Source organism: Ovis aries, chromosome 24, assembly GCF_016772045.2.
Source record: "Ovis aries strain OAR_USU_Benz2616 breed Rambouillet chromosome 24, ARS-UI_Ramb_v3.0, whole genome shotgun sequence".
NCBI lineage: Eukaryota > Metazoa > Chordata > Mammalia > Artiodactyla > Bovidae > Ovis > Ovis aries.
In genome coordinates this window covers 16349446-16367002 of record NC_056077.1, presented here as the reverse complement: position 1 = coordinate 16367002, position 17557 = coordinate 16349446, and the positions used below count along the sequence as shown (strand labels likewise).

The 17557-nt window shown below is 46.7% G+C and overlaps 1 protein-coding gene across 1 annotated transcript in view; it reads right to left on the bottom strand.

Annotated features, from left to right (window-relative positions):
• Positions 1-17557, bottom strand: part of XYLT1 (xylosyltransferase 1) — a 349663-nt gene that overhangs the window by 11283 nt on the left and 320823 nt on the right. Inside the window, exons 9-11 of the mRNA XM_027961195.3 lie at positions 15226-15488; positions 8399-8594; positions 2204-2537 (exon numbers count right to left, since the gene is read on the bottom strand). Of these exons, the coding sequence (XP_027816996.2) occupies positions 2204-2537; positions 8399-8594; positions 15226-15488 (793 nt within the window). The remainder of the gene's footprint in view (positions 1-2203; positions 2538-8398; positions 8595-15225; positions 15489-17557) is intronic.

Genomic DNA, 17557 nt, shown 5'->3' with positions numbered 1-17557 from the left:
TGAAAAAAAGCAAGTTTCACTACAAAGTGTATCATTCTACTTTTCGAAAATGACAGTATCCTTGTGATTTATTTTGTATTTGAAAGTGAAAGCTGCTCAGTCATGTCTGACTTTTTGTGACCCCATGGACTACACAGTCCATGGAATTCTCCAGGCCAGAATACTGGAGTGGGTAGCCTTTCCCTTCTCCAGGGGATCTTCCCGACCCAGGAATTGAACTGGGGTCTCCTGCATTGCAGGCGGATTCTTTACCAGCTGAGTTATCAGCACTGAGAAACGTCTAGAAGGATGCACACTGGACTCTTGGCAGTGGCCACTCCAGGGGGTGGAACTGAACAGGGAGGAAGACGTTGTGAGTGCCTCCGTGCATGCTAAGTTGCTTCAGTCATGTCCAACTCTGTGCGACTGTAGCCCACCAAGCTCCTCTGTCCAGGGGATTCTCTAGGCAAGAATACTGGAGTGGGTTGCCGTGCCCTCTTCCCGACCCAGGGGTTGAACCCTTGTCTCCTACACTACAGGTGAATTCTTTACTGTTGTGTCACCAGGGGATTGAGGAAGATGGTCCCTATGATGAAAGAGGAAAGGTGGGGAAATAGGAAAATAAAAGAAACATTTTGGGGAAAAAAAGAAAAAAGGCAGATACACTAGGAGTCTGATATCCCTTCTCCCGGACCTACTCATCCTGAATTTCCTGTTAATAATTCCCATCATTTCTTCATAGCTTTCTACTGATACATGAATACTGAAATAACATATTGTTGGCTTGGCCAGTTTTTGAACTTTAAATACATGCACTGTAATTATTATATTCAACCCCCCGACAAAGTTATGTTCTAGACGCTTGTCCAGATCAGCATGTGGAGTGGTTCCCTGCTGCGTAGACTTTTGCTGTCAGGACAGACCACGCTGATGGCCCATCAGATGGCGGACATGTGGATAAGTTCTGGCTTGCTGCTATTATGAACAATTCTGCTGTATTTCTGCACAAGCCTCTACCTCGGGTGGAATGTCTGTGTGGTATATATCTATGTTCAACTTTACCAGCAAATGCTAAAGCATTTTCCAAACTCATTTTATTATGTGGCTCTCCCACCAGGACATACATTATTCTTCATTGTGTGTGAGCTCAGTTGTGCCCAACGCTTTGTGAGCCCCTCTGTCCATGGAATTTTCCAGGCAAGAATATTGGAGTGGGTTGCCATTTACTCCTCCAGGGGGATCTTCCTGACCCAAGGATCGAACCCACATCTCTTGTGTCTCCTGCCTTGGCAGGTGGGTTCTTTACCAACTGCATCACCTGGGAAGCTGGTGGCTTCCAGGACATGCATGGACGGTTATTATTCTCCAACTTGACCATCAAATAATGTTGTCTCAACTTCAAACAGGTCCTAACATGGTGGATGTGAAGTAGAATCTCTTTTTGATTTGAATTTGCATTTCTCTCATTACTCATGAGGCTGAACACCTTTTTATATGTGTGCATATATATTTTCTCACTCTTTTTTATTTCTTTTATATCAGAGATTGGCCCTTTAATATCAGAGATGGCAAATACTTTTGGCTCTGTGGGCAACCACGCAATGATGGCACTGTGGCCTCAAAGCAATCATAGTCAGCATGTAAATGAGTGTGACTCTGTTCCAATAAAACTTTATTTACAAAAACAGGAGTCGGCTGGATTTGGCCTGTGGCTTATAGTTTGCTCTGACTCAGAGAATTTCTGAATTTGAGTTCTTTTTGTATATTCAAATATGAGCACTTTTTAAAATGTGTGGCAAATATTTTCCTCTAGTATGTGATATGTCTCTTCACCCAGTGTATCATGTTTTTGATGAACAGAAATTCCTCTTTTAATTATTTTTATTTTAAACAGTGAACAAGATATGCTGAAACTCAATATCAGCCTGGATTTATTTCCCATCTGTTTCAAATATGATTAGGGCCTTCTGGAAGACCAACGGGACAGCATCTAATAAATAGGTGTCTAATACAGACAGACGACATCACCTCCGTGTGCAGAGACAGGCAGAAAATTAGAAGGTTTGGTATGACAAATGAGCAGGAAAAAATCCTGAGAGGCAAGCACTGATCTGAAAGGCGGCCCACATGCCCCACATCTGAGCAGGACTGCCTGCCCAGCTGGAGGACCTGGGAGGGCCTTTGCATTGGAATACTTACCTACAGACGTACTGGAAGCACTCACCTGGTTTGATGGGCTGCCTGTTTGAGAAGGTCAGAGGTGCAACGAGGAATTTGGTTTCTGCAACTGGCACCCAGTGGTGGAGAATTTTCACCGTCCAGACCCCAGGCCTCAGGGGCAAGTTCAAAGGGGGCTTGTAGTGGGTGAACTCGGCAGTGGACTCAATCAGGATGTCGTAGGTAGCTGCGATGATGTTGACGGGATCCACCCAGATGACAGTCACAGTCACGTTGGGGCCCTTCCCCCATTTCTGCATGCCTACTGGCTCGTCCATGGGCCCCAGGAGACCCCCAAAGTTGCGGAAGAGCCGCTCCTTGGCATCCCAGTCAGTGCCGACCTGAAACACAAGAGCGAATCTTGAAATCATTGGGCCTGAATGTGGGTGCTCCATCCCAGAAAGGCCTAGGATCCTGCTTAGGTTTAGGCACTAAGTTGTGTCCAGCTCTTTCGTGAACCTATGACCATAGCCCATTAGGCTCCTCTGTCCGTGGAATTTCCCAGGCAATAATATTGGAGTCGGTTGCCATTTCTCCTCCAGGGATCTTCCCAAACTAGGGATCAAACCCATGTTTCCTGCATTGGCATGTGGATTCTCTACCAGAGAGCCTCCAGGGAAGCCCAGGATCCTGCTTACTGGGCTTCATTTACCCATTTTACAGATGAGGAAACTGAGGCTACAGTTAAGTTACTTGCTCAGTAACTTAAGGCTGGACAGGCAGTTGGCAGGAGATCTGGGATTTGGATCTAGTCTGAAGGATTATGGGGCCTATGGTCCATTTACTTTGGGCCTCCTGTGTCTGGTTCATGGCGTGCAAGTGGAATGAATGAATGCCCACTTGCAGGCCATCCCAAGGAAACATAACTCCTGCCACTCAGCAAGTGCAGCTGATTTCCACTTTGGTCATTGGCTTTCCAGATCACGTGCCTCTTTTTAGAGCAATCACTTTGAACAAGAGTGGAGCTCAGGATTTGGAACTGCCCTGTCATAAGCTAGGAAAAAGGGGGGTCCCTCAGCATCGCTTATCATATGCAGGAGTTCAGATGGCTTTCCAAGGAAGAGACAGTTCTGGCTTCCCCAAAGCCTTCTGAGCTGGACCCTATGGGGAGTGATGGTTGTCTGATCCATCCTTCTTGCCAGTCAGTGGGGTGTGTGTGTATGGCTCTGACCCCAGAAATCTGCTCTTGGCTTCCATCGTTCCCCTTTTGGGGACTCCAATTTACTCTCCACCCAGTATCCAGAACAACCTAGTGAACGGCCTCTCACTGCTCAGATCCCTGTGACTGCCCCCCTGCTGAATTCTGGTGTCCAGCCCTGCTTGGTACAGAGTCAATGCTCCATCAATCACCTGGTGAATGCATGCATGAATAACTTGGCAAAAAAATGAACTAACGACATAGATCCCTGAGCTCTGTTACTATTTCAAGTCAGATGAAATCAGGGGGTCTTCTCTCCCCCAGGAGGTTTAGTATAATGTTCTGAAGACGCAGCGTGTGGCCACGTGGCAGCAGGCGATGAGCACTCTACGAGGCCTGTACTGCTTCTGTGGTCCTTCCACGAGCAGCGGAGGTGGTGCAGGTGTGAGTAAACATGTCTACACCTTGAGCAGACTTCACACGTGCAGTGCAAACACGAGCTGGTTTATGTTTTCATTGTTCCTGCCATGAGTTACTATACCCATCCCTAAGACACAGGGCTCCATGGCTAATATTTATCCAGAGTTTCTGGTGTTCCAGGCCTACTGCTAAGGGCATAGGGGCATTGATTCAGCTAACATTCCCTCCTCCATCGAGGGAGCACCCTTGATCTTATGGTCACTTCCCACAGGAGGAAATGCTCTGAGGTTCAGAGCAGTCGGGTGAGTTGCTCTGGTCAGTAAGAGGGACCCGGGGAGTCTGGGCCCAGGGGCTGGGTTCTTATTCACTCTTCTGTGGATTGCCTCCTCTTCACTCACGCACCCACTCATTCATTCATTCATTCATTTATCCAACACAGATGTGTCGGGCAACTACCACCTACCAGGGGTGGTTGTAATACACAATCACAGGCCCACAGCAAGTTTCCGTCTTTGGGCGAAGACTGACCTTGAGGCGCTGTCCTCAGGGCAGCAGAGGGAGCCACGGATAGTAACAACCGATCCCTCAGAGGACGAGCGGGGACTGCTCCTCCTGAGGACCCCTGGAGCCAGCACAGTGGCTGGAACACAGGAGGAGTGAGAACAACGCTGCCTACTGAGGGAATAAATGAATGAGCGAGCAGGATGCAAGCCAGGCCCCAACGTCACGGAGATTTTTCTAGAGATGTCCCATTCTGCGACTTCCCTCCATACAATCCTTTCCAGTTCCTTCCTGTTGTTCATTAGTCCAGTCTCTCCTCCTGTCCTGACCTGCAAGGCCTGGTCCTTCCTGATCCAGCTCCAGCCTCATCTACATCCCTCTCTCCTCCTCCACTCTCCCCCGTCCAGGACACCCTGGAAACTCTCAGCACGTCTGCCAGAAGGGCTTTCTCAGCCCCTGATCTTGGGCCTGTGCCTGGCTCTCTCTTGGGCTGGGTCTTCTCTCCTTCTTCACTCTCCTCCTGGCCAGCTCATTATCCAGCTCTCAGCCCAGGTGTCACCACTGCCATTTACCATCAAGTGATCAATTACTCAAATTTAAGTATGTATTGAGGATCAAGCTCAATATATTGCTCCCCAGCTTCAAGCCCACCAAGACTTCTTTCCCACTGCACCTAAAATGCAATTCAAACTTCTTTCCAGGGCCTGTGAAACCCCTCATGATCTGTCCCCTGTCCTCCCGAGACCTTCCTCCTGCTCACTGGACATGCCAAGCTCCTTCCTGGGGCCTCAGGGCCTTTGCATATGCTCTTCTCTTGGACGATCTCAGAGTGTTCCAGGTCTCCCCACCGCTGACTCCTTTACAGGTTTCAACTCTGAAGTTATCTCATTAGAGATGCTTTCCTGAATGACTCGCTCCATCAACGTGTAACCCAGCAAGACCCTTTGGGGCCTCCTCAGGACAGATCCCTTAGGTCCTTCACCTGCCTCTTGTCTGTAATAAAAACTTTAGCCTCCAAGGCCTTCTTCAAGCTCTAAAGAATGAATTTAATCAGAGGTGTGAGAAAATGCAGAAAGAAAGGAAAACAGTCAAGTGAGACAAAATAATAATCGTTTAGCCATTAAACGAAGTCGAGGATCTTTTAGTTCCTCCTCAAGGACAATAGATAATATTCTGAGCCATAACCTCGAGCCTTTTCGCAGACACGGAAATCCCCAGCAGGTGGAAGAAGTTAACTGTATGCTGCCCACAAGCACAGAGAGCCCAGAACCGTTGGAACCAGAAGGTTGATGATGTTGACTCCTAATACCTCACCACCAACCAATCAGAAGAACATCCATGAGCCGGTCATGCACCCCACAAGTGCCCTCCCTCACCCTGTCTTTAAAAACTTTCCCTGAAAGCTATCAGGGAGTTTGGACCTTTTGAACACTAGCTGCCTGGTCTCCTTGCTTGGCGTCTGCAATAAACACCGCGCTTTTCCTTCACCACAACCCTATGTCAATAGACTAAGCTTTACTGAGTCCGGGCGAGAGGATCCAAGTTTGTTTTGGTAACAGAAAGCTGTCCCACCAGCCTGTCAAGCCCTCAGAAAACATGGATGGAGTCTTATTTTCTTTATAATCCTTGTCATTAACTGGAATACTCTGGCTCACTTATTTGCTCAATTGCTGGCTGGCTGCCCCAGTAAACAGCAATGGCACGACCACAAGGATCTGGTCTGTTCAGTTAACCACTGCCCCTCCCACCCTCGCACATCAGAGGCACTCGGGGGCTGCCTGCTGAAGGGAGGAGCAGCCTTCCTCTGTGCCATGAGCATGGGACTCCCAGGGATGGAGTGTGCGAACCAGGCCCTATGCAAAGCCCCAGGACCGTGTGACCCTATGGAGATTCTCAACAGCCCACAAAGTGGCCCTGTACTTCATTCCCTCCTTCTAGCCCAATTTTACAGCATTTACCTTAAAACCAAGAAAAAAAATTCATGACACAAGTTTCAAGGCTCCCTGCACCCCACGCTGTTCCTCTGCCAGAAATCCGGGTGGTTCCCACACCCAGGGTACCAGAGCTATAGCACAAGCCCTAACTAATCACTAGTCATGGAGTGGCCAACATCTGTCACTGCCAGGAGTGCCCAGCTACCCACCAGCAGGCTGATAAACAGGGAGAGCCCAGTGACCAGGCATCCGTCTCCTTAATGGGACATTAATGTCTTCAATTGGCTGCTTGGGCCCCCAGCACAGAATCCAACTGGGGCAGCATCTAATTGCTCCTTGACACCAGTAATTTATGAAGTGGGCTCCCACGGAGCTCGGATCCAGCCAATCCATTTGGAGCCTTCATTGAAAATGGTGGCTTGGGGTTTCCCTGGTGGTCCAGTGGTTAAGAACCTGCCTTGCAATGCAAGGGGCACCTGTTTGATATCTTGTCCGGGAAGATCCCACATTGCAATGGAACAACTAAGCCTGTGAGCCTCAACTACTGAGCTGGTGCTCTAGAGCCCCTGAGCCTCAGCTACTGAAGCCCGTATGCCCTAGAGCCCCTGCTCTGCAACAGGACAAGCCACCGCAATGAGAAGCCTGAACACTGCAACAAAAAGACCCGCTACAGCTGAATAAATACATGAACCTTTTAAAAGAAAGAAAATGGTGACTTAATAAGAAATTTCCACCCCTGCCTGTGTGGTGCCCATCCAGTCAGGCCTAGGTTGGCCAGGCAGGGCCACAGGGGCTGGAAAATGTAAGCAGGTCAGATGCTTCCTCCCATCCCACTCCTGGCCCCCAAGATTCTCCATATCCTATGGTCAGACTCTTGACCCCTAACCCAGCAGCCAAATTCACTGGGAATGCTGAACTCCAGGGATGGACCACCTCTTTAGCTACTTGCTGACATGCAGAAGGCAGAAATCAGGTGCTGGAGTTTTGTGTGGGCAACACTCACCAAGCTTGGTCATGCCTCCCCTTCCCACCAGCATCACTACCCAAGCACACACACTCACTCATTCAGAAATCCTATTCACATCTACAAAGGCTGTGTCCTCTTCTGTGTGCTGAGGATATAGCAGTGAGCAAGTGCTATAGTCTCTGCTCTCTTGCAGACAATCACCAGGTGATTAGAGAAATCAACAAGGTCATTTGAGATGATAAACGCTAAGAAACATAAAATAGGGACATACTGGGTGAAAAATTGTGACCGAAGTGGGTGAGCATGGAAGGCTTCTCTGAAAGTGCACCATTTAAAATCAGAATGACCACAGGAAAAAGGTGAAAACCTGGGGGAAAGTATTCTGGGCAGGAGGATCCGCATGTGACGAGCTTGAGGCAGGAAAGAACTTGGAATGTGGGTAAAGATGCAAGAAGTGTGAGTGGGAAAAAGAGTGGGTCCTGGGTGAGACTGGAGAAGCAGACAGAGGCCAGATTATGTAGCGCCTTTCAGGTTTCAAGATGGTGTTGATATTACAAGGGAGGTGCTAGATGAATCCATCTCCCAAGGCAGAAAAATAACTAAAAGCCGATGCAGTCCTGGGAGGTAGAAACTGTGTTCCATGGATCCATGCATCCATGCATCAGACCATCTGTCCATCTACTGACACCTCTGTCTAATCCTCTACGCATGCATGCATCCAACACTCATCCATTCAATGACTGATCTGGTGATTACTCTGCGTTAAACCCTATTCTAGGAACTGGGGAGACAAAAGCACAATTAAGTATAGGATTTGTGGCCTACGCGATCTAGATTCAGTGTTGAGCTCTTCTGCTTCCTAGCTATGATCCAGAAAGTTATTGACTCTCCATGGGCCTCAGTTCTCCAATCTGTAAGATGGGTCTAATGCCGCAACTTCATTAGGAAACCGGCTTGTTATTGGTTTATTACTAACACAGGATTAGAAGGAATCAACTAATTAGGGTAAAAAATGAAAAGGAATAGAAGTTCTACTATAAAGATATACCTAAGGCTCCAGGTTGGTTGGTGCACTGATACGCACCACCATGGACCTTCTCCAGGCATAGGGCGAGCTTATCTTTGGGGGTCCTTCAAGGCATCTTCTCTCCTCCATTCCCAACTACAAGTGTCAGAGCAGGAATAGAACCCAGCAACGGTGCAGCCAGAGGCAATGTTGTGAGAGAGTCTTTGGCCTCCTACCTCGGAAAACTGAAGCCTCCCAAAGTCGCTGGGTGGGCTGGCAATCTTGAAGACTTTCTTCGGCATCACCCACGTCTCCAGGGTCTCGAGTTTGCTCACGGCCAGATTTGTAGCATGATGCTTGATCAGAAAGCCCTGGAAACGGTCAGCAAGGAAGTAGAGGTGGACAGAGGCTGGGTGGCCCATTGGATAGTACCTGAAAAACACACACAGGCTCACGCGAGCTCATGGGTCAGGACTGGATGTGTGTCGGTCACAACGGGGCTCCTCACCATCATGCCGATCCTGTTCCTACGATAACCCCCACTTTATACAAAGCTCACTGTATTCCTGAAGGCTGTTCCCGTGTTTCTAGGATCTCAATAACTATCAACAATAACTTTTCTGCTGATATAAGTGTAAAACATACTGACTGTATGAAAGCACAATTATGAAAATAAAAATGGCTACTTTGGATGCTTCTTCCAAGTTGCTGTCATTCAGTTGCTAACAACAACTAACTAACAAGTTGTGTCCAACTCTTTGCGACCCCATGGACTGCAGCATGCCAGGCTTCCCTGTCCTCCACTATCTCCCAGAGTTTGCTCAGGTTCATGTCCATCGGGTCAGTGATGCTATCTAACTATCTCATCCTCTGCTGCCCCATTGTCCTTTTGCCTTCAATCTTTCCCAGCATCAGGGATAGAAGATGTCAATTCACAGGTATATTCAGTGATCCTCTGGTGCTGGGTACTGAGAAGGGACAATGGTGTGCAAACAATGTCATCATGACATATTTCCTTTCAGCCTTATTTTCTATGCACATATTTACATAAACTCTCCATTCTCTGGGATCATAATATACACACTGGCTCTATCCTGGTTTTACTTCATAGTATATTTCCTGATCATTATCATGTTTTTGAATAGTCTCTGAAAACATGATTTTTTTTGTGTGTGTATACATTATTCCAGTGGATGTAATACCGCAACATGGAACTATAATACCAAAATATGGTTTTATAAACAGAGAAAGTTCCCCATCATTGAGTGTTCAACTTGTTTCTAATTTTTTTTTTTTTTGCCATTCTAAACAATGCTGCGGTAAGCATCCTTGAGCAAAAGTGTTTTGGGAAACATCTTTCTCCCTCTCTAATCTCCAAGAGGCTCTTGATGTCTGCTGTATAAGTTTATCAGAAAGGTTGTTCCGATTTACACTCTCACCGTCCTTTTCACCAATGCACTGGGTATGATGCTTAAAAAGTATTGCCAATCGCAAATAAATACATAGACAAATGGCATGTTTTAAGATGCAGGTCTTTGATCCACAAAGGGGCTGAAAGGGGCAGGGAAGCTAAACAGATGCCCAGAGGAGGGCGGAGAGCAGACAGAGAAGGAAGGATGAGCGTGGACAAGCCTAGGTCTTTGTCCTTCCTGGCTGTAAAATGAAAAGCTGCCGGCTTCTGCACTGTGTGAGGCGCAGGGCACTTACAGGATGCTTGTGGTTCCAACATTCCACAAATCACTGTCCCGCTCACTGCTTTCCCTCTGCTCCTGCCCTGGAGTTTAAGTCTTTACATCTGATTATAAAGGGGAAGCTGCCTTTCTGTGTTATGCATCTCCTGAAATCACTTGTTATCAGGTGCCTCTGGGGCTCTGAGCGAAAAAACCTGCCCCATCTTCAGACTGCTCACTGCACATTCCCGGCCGTCGCAGGTCCACTTGGGTCTGGACTTTGGAAGGAGAAAACTCTCCCTGTGCTGCAGAACTTGCTGCCAGGATGGAATATTCTACAGCTGCACCACCCAGCCCAGTAACCCTAACCACTGCTGATGATGGAGCTCTTGACATACGGCTGGTGTGGTTGAGGGAATGCATTTTAGATTTGAGTTAATTTAAACTTAAATGTCTCCTTGTGGAGACAGCATAGATGGTGCTGTGAAAGTGTCCTGGGGTTGCCTGCATTGATGTCCCCAAATTGTCACTTCTTCTGTCTCTTTCCCAGGTGACTTGGTGGGTTTCCTTGCACCAGTGAGGTGAGTCTATTTCCCCTTCTCAAATCTGCTTCGGCCAGCAGGAGATGAGGTATCGTGCCAGTTCTGAGCCAGGATCCCAGGTAGCCTTGCACATTTTCCATCCCCTCTCTTGCCCCTCTGTGATCACTGTGACAGCACAGGTGGGCTAACGCATGAGATGTTTGGAGCAGAGCTGAGCCACCCCAGGTATCCGAGCTGAAGCCATCCTAGACCCACCAACAACTCCCAGCCAAGAGCAACAGAGCCTCCCTCCTGACCCGCTCCTGGCTACAGAAGCGGAAGAGACACCAGCAGAGCCCAGGAACACCACTCAGCTCACCTGCAGGCTTGAAGGCTCTGTAAATGTTTATCGTTTCAAAACCCCGACTTGGGGCTAGACTGTTATGTGACATTATTGCCATGGATAAATAATACACTGTCAGGGCTCGTTCTGTAAGCTGGGTGGACTAGTGAAAGTTGAAGAAAAGCAGGATAAATTATTACCATGGAAATCAAAAGAAGCAAGTGTTTCCAGAAGGGGGCAGTCAGTTGTATGGGATGCTGCTAAGGGGTCAGGTAAATAAGCGATGGTCAAGAAATCCAGGAGTTAACCTTGCATTGCTCGTGTTCCTTCTTCCAAGAAGTCCTGTTTTCTCCACCCGAATCCATTCTCCACTGTCCTATGCATGGCCAGCATCCTGGTCCAACCCACCACCATGTCTTACCTGGACCTTTGCTGGAGCTGCCTTACTTTTCCTCCTTCTTTTGTCTGCTGTAACGGATTCTCAGAGTAGCCATATCTGTCATCCCTTCCTTAAACACCACAAGGGGCTCTGCTTATGCTTGGATAAAACCCAACCTCCTTACCTGGTCTCCAAGTTCTGCCTCTTTCTCTAGCCTCATTTTGTTTCACTTTGTCCCAATTCACCACCTTCTAGCCATGTGGACCTTATTTTCGAGTCTTGAACACCCTAAGCTCATTTCTAGCCCAGGGCCTTTGCACAGGACATTCTCTCTGCTGGGGATGCTCTTTTCCTCTACTGATCGTATGGTGGGCTCTGTCTTATCTTTTTGGCTAAATGTTGCCATCTCAGAGAGATCTTCCTTGACTGCTGACTCTTAAGTCACCAACTCACTGCTGTTTCTTGAGCTTATCCTCACTCTCTGCAGAACATTTATCTTTAGAGACTTTTGTTCCTGTTGCTATGAGCTGGGGTACTGCCTGTCTTCACATTAGAATGGGAGGACCTTGAGCTTGGGGCCTGGTCTGTCTGGGTCATGGCTGAGTACCCAGTGCCTAACACAGAGCCTGCCACATGACGCCAGCTCAATCGATACTTAAGGTTTGAGTGAAGATTCTAGAAGGATATTCTCTTGAACCCTTTGCTTCTAAGATACATCTAGGGAACCTGCAACCAGAACTGAACACAAAGTCCATTGGTTCCTCCTCTAGACTGTATATGGTAATTAAGTAACTAAAACTGAGAGGAGAGTTGTAACTAGACGCAGCAGAAGATGCCAGATGCAACACAACTGAACCTAAACCTCTGGTGCATCTGCTTGGCCCAAAGGTGTTTTCATTTTTTATTTAAATGAGGTGGGCATTAAAAAATTGGGGAAGCTCACACAAAAATGTGGATTTATAATTTGTCTGAAAAAATCAGGAGATGTGATTGGTAGCTCCAAGTGTACATTCCCACAGGGCAAGGATGTAATGGAATTCAGTACCGGGACCCCGGGGGCCCCTGGTCCATAGGATCCGTCCATCCTTAGCTAAGGACACATGCTTCCTTCCTGGCCCTAGACCACAATTGAATTTGAGGACCCGTAATGAAACACTGACATCCTTATCTCTGAAAGGGATTCTCAAAAAACCTTCATTTTCTTGTTCTTTCCATCTGCCATTTTGAAATTTTCTGCAATGAATAAATGTTATCTTCTAGTGAGAAAAAAAAATCGATAAACATTTTTTTATGAAAGTGTATACTATAGACTAGAAAGCCACAATCTGCATGAAATGTCCAGAGAAAATGAGATTTTTGAAATAAAGTTTCTACTTTTTTCCCCAGATAGCTCTAGGGTAGGAATTTACTCTCTTTCGCCTTTTGGGATAAGGGTCCTTTGTCCTGATTTATTTTTAGGCTTGTATTAATAAATGTACTGGCTTTGCCCACAGCAAGGCACAAGGGTTCCATTATAATAAAAAATGAAGTAGAAGCCACAGGATTCCAGGCCTGAGGCAACTTGATGGCTTGCTTAATCCCAAAACAAATAGCAGAAGAAAATTTCAGCAATCATAAATCACTTGGAGGTGTCTTTCAAAATTTCATCTAAGATTATTTACCTTACAAATGCTATGAAACCTGGGATTAAAACTACTCTTGAAACGATATTTGCCTTCCAAGCATCAGGCACTGTGTCATCTACTGGGGCCATATACTGTGGCTCCTGGGACAGGGGTTCTGCCCCTGGACTAGCAGGGAGAAAAGGCATTCACTGATGACCTTGACCTGAGGCACTGCTGTTACTAGCAATGGGAGTGTTAAAGGAAAATCTGCTTTCAAATAAGGAAAGGTGGGGGGTGGGCTATTGGGGAAGATTTTAGCCAGCTTCACAGAGGAAATGGCACCTGAGATGACCCTGGAAGCCTCTGAAAAGGTAGATTGAGTGGGGAGTCAAGGACAGCACAGAGGAACTGATAGACAGTTCATATGACCAGTGATGGAGCAAGTAGTTCACACAGCTGCAGCTTAAGAATACTGGCAACTAAGATACCAGCAATGGCATAAACATTTACTAAAGCACTTCATATATAAAATACTGTTAAAATGGGGATAATGATAATAATAATACATGACTAATAACGTAGTTTTAGAGGATTATCCCCTTTAAACCTAACAACACCTTATGCTGTAAGGCTTATTATTATTCCCATTGTACAGATGAGGAAACTGAGGCTCAGGGAGGTTCAAGACTTGTCCAAGGTCAATAGCTAGTAACAGTGGAGTTCAAACAGCAGTTTTTGGGTTTCTAACCCATTCTGGTCTTCTTTTAAACTAAATCAGGACCTGTAGGTAGAGAAGAGAGAAGGCTGAGGGGAAAATTGTTGCAGGCATGTGGAAACCCAGCTGATCTGCATGGGGTCCCAGTCAGGAAAACCTTCCATGTTTTCAGAGTTTTGTAGAACAAAATAGTCCCTTTCCTGTCCCCCTTCTGTTCTTGAGAGGAAGGAAGAGCAGGGCAAGGAGGGACACATAGAAGGCTCAGAGGAGAAAGACTGATGCTAATAATTTTTTCTTTGTTGTTTAAAGAGGAAGGTGGGAGGAGGAGGCAGAGGCAGAACAAGAAAGAGAAGGAGAGAGATTGGAGGCACTTCTGGGAGTCCATCCTCAGGAAATAATCAGAAAGAAGAATGCAAAAAAAAGGCTTTCTGCAAAAAGATATTCATCAGAACAATGGCAACAGGAAAGGGCTGGATTAAGCAAACTCTGGAATTTCTACTCAATGGAATACCAGCGGCATTAAAAAGGGTCATTATCATTATGGAAAGCTGCAGAGAAGCAAGGAGAGGAGGGGCTAATATCACAATGCTGAGCGAAAGAAACAGGACACGTAATCCTTGCAATTATGAAATATCTGCAATGCATATTGCTGAGGAGGAAGAGAAGCAGCCCCAAATTAAAAGGGTTTGGTAGGCTTAGGGAAAGGCAGGGCAGGTAGGGGTGATGTTGAATCCTTTCCCCACCTTCCCTCTTCTTTCCAAATATTCTAGAACATTCTTTCCTGAAGTATCAACTAGTACCACCAGTGGTAGATGAGATGATTCTAAAGGTTACGTGAACGTTTTAAATAATGGTTCTGCCTTCCATGATGTTACTGGTTATGTTCTCAGGTCTGACAAAGATAGTACGGTCGTGTTTTAAGAAGGAGTCAATTTTCAGAGACACAGGGAATGTTTATGGGATTTGCTTCAATCAAACTGATCTGGGAGGAGAGGGAAGGGGGGTGAAGGCAGAGATGAAACTGCACTGGCTGGGAGTCGGTAATCACTAGAGCTGGCGATGGGAGGTGGGATTTCATTTTTCTCTCCATTTAGTATATATCTGACATTTTCTAAAACAAAAAGTAAAAAAAAAAAGTTCTGTATTTTCATGATTACTTCCCATTTAAAACAAACAGAACTATCTAATATGGTGCATAAAGCTTTCTTCTAAAATATGTATATTTAGCCTAAAGAGTAAGTCCACAGAAAGACAGGACTTCCTGGTGGTCCAGTGGTTAAGATTCCATGCTCCCAATGCAGGGGGCTTGGGTTTGATCCCTGGTGGAACTAGATCCTGCGTGTGTGTGTGTCGCCCAGTCGTGTCCAACTCTTTGTGACCCCATGTACTGTAGCCCACCAGGCTCCTCTATCCATGGAATTCTCCAGGCAAGAATACTGGAGTGGGTAGCCATTCCCTCTTCCAGGGGATCTTCCCGACCCAGGGAGCGAATCTGCATTGAAGGCAAGATTCTTTACTGTCTGAGCCACCAGGGAAGCCCAGATCCCACATGCTACAATTGAAAGATACTGCATGCCGCAACTAACACCCGGTAGAGCCAAATAAATTTTTTTTTTTTTTAAAGAATGAGTCCACAGAAAGGAAATAAGTAGGTAAATATTAGATCTGCTATTCTGAGAAGGTAGAAGGGTGACGATGGTTTAGACAGGAAAGGCTCTGAAGGCTGGGACGTCGCGTGGCTGATTTTTAGGGAGATGCACGGCGTGCAGCCGCAGCCCCCGCAGAGGAGGGCTGTCCCGCGTCCCTGGTCACCCCGCCCCTCCCGGCTCACCTGCAGCTGCTCTCCCCGGGGGCGCGCAGCGACGCCTCGGCCCGGCGGAGGCCCAGGCGCGAGAAGGAGTGGTACAAAGTCAGCGCGACGTCACTCAGGCTGTGGACGCCGTCCGGCTCGTCGAAGACGTTCTCCCAGTAGGAGCGGAGGCCCGGGGTGCCCGCGGGGTAGTTCCCATACAGGTAATAGTCCAGCTGCCCGATGATTTCCTGATTCACCACAGCTTCAAACTTGCGGGCAAAGAAGGTGGGCCGGGCTGTCTGCTGTGCTCGTGGGATAAAGAGAGCAGAGTCAGCCAGTGGGATGGGGGAGGTGGGGATGGAGGAGGCGAGCTCTGCTGTCCCAGCCTGTCTGGATCCACATCACCGTTCAGACACCCACCGCCTTCTCTATTCTCAGTTTCCTCATCTGTCAAAAGGGTTTTAGGATTGAACGAGTTAATATTTGTGAAGCATTGAAAGCAGTGAGGGACCGGAAGTTAGCTTCATTTAAATATTTGTGAAATAATTAAATCTTAGATGGTTATAGTTGGGAGGGATCTGGGAAATCATTTAGCTGGAGGTCTAGGGCAAATACCGCCTATGGAAGTATTTCAGTCGTCTGGAAGAATATTTTAAAATTGAATTAACTGGCGACATTTTATAAGTGGAAGAGTTCATGGAAACTTTTGTCTTCCCTTGAAAAAGAAATGGTCTGGCAACGGTAGGCCTAGGTTCCTGCATCTTAACACACAGTTAAAGCTGAATAGCGGCTGTCCCTTTAGACCGGTATGGGCCTTGTGTCTCACCACAGTCCCTACCGCTCCCTACTGTCTCCTGGGCATTATAATCGACTTATGGACTCACAGGGAACACCCTGGATTTACTGGTCAGAATCCCTGGAAGTGAGGCTTAGAAATCTGTACTCTTAACAGGCTTCCAGGGCGATTCGTTTGCTCACTAGGGTGTGAGGACAAGGCAAATGGCATCTGAGCTGGCTGCAGATCAGTCACCTAAACAGCTTTAAAATATTCAGATTCTGGAGTCCTTCCCCAGACTGACTGAGTCAGCATCTCTGAAGATGAGGTTTAGGAATCTGTATAGAAAAAAAAAGCTCCCAGGTGATATGCTACGTGTTTGAGGGCTACTTATGTAAACCAAATTTTCAAAGGGGCTGAATGTGTAAGAGGGAAAGGGACTTATCTAAGGTCACACAGTAAGGTAAGGTAATGGGAGAGCCAGGATTCAGATCCAGGGTCACGGGTTAGCGAAGTGAAGTTCTGAGCACTTGTTATCTACCAGGTCTTAAACCATGGTCTGGGGCAAGATCAATGAACCTTTTCAGCAAAATGGCAGATAATAAATATTTCCAGCTTTGCAACTACTCAGCTCTGCTGTCAGAGTCTGAAAGCAGCCGAAGACAAACTGGAAAATGAATGGGTTTGTGGTCGTGCTCCACAAACAAGCCATTTACACAAACAGGGAGCGGGCTGGATCAGCCCACGGGCTGCAGCTTGCTGACCTCTGGTCTAGGGCTATGGAAACAACCAAACCACAGACCCTTCCTTTGAGTGGCCCATGATCTTGTGTAAATTTTGACCTTCATTGAGGTCTAGCATTGTTCTCACTTCAGTGCATTAACAGCAACAATAATGACAATAAAAACTGAGCATATACTATAGGCAGAGCATTGCATTTTGTCATTATGTCTAATCCTCCCAATAACTCTGCAAAGTGGGTGCTATGAGTCCTATTTTACAGATGAGGAAACTCAACTTAGAGAACGGAAGGGATAATGTACAAACACAGTCATAAGATTCAAACCCAGATGACTCTAAAATCCAAATTCTATCGACTATATCATCTTAGGATCACACTGCTAGTCAAGTGAATCTGAAGCCCCAATAACAAAAACTCTTGTTAATGTTTTGGAATATCCCATCTGCTCTCTGCTTCACAGACATCTGGGACACCCACCCCCTACCCTTTCTCTGCAGTCAAGGGGTTAGCTCAGTTCCCTTATAGGAGCATTAAAAAGAGCCAGACCATGTGAGTTCAAATTCTCGCTCTATGTCTTTCGAGCTATATATGTCTTTGGGGAAGTCATCCAGGGCCTCAGTTTTTCCAGTCCTTAAAATGGGTACAATAATAATATGGGTACTTAGCATAGAATCTGACACACAGTGTTAGCAGCTGTTATGAGACTGTTTCCCTACACCTTAAAGTCTGCTACAGGGACTTCTAAGTCTTCACTTTCTGGAGGCAGAGCACCAGAGTCAGTGGCAGGAAAGCCTCCTTTCTCCTCCCAAGATTCTCTGATCATACCTGGAGCTCCTAAAAAGCATGTTTCTATG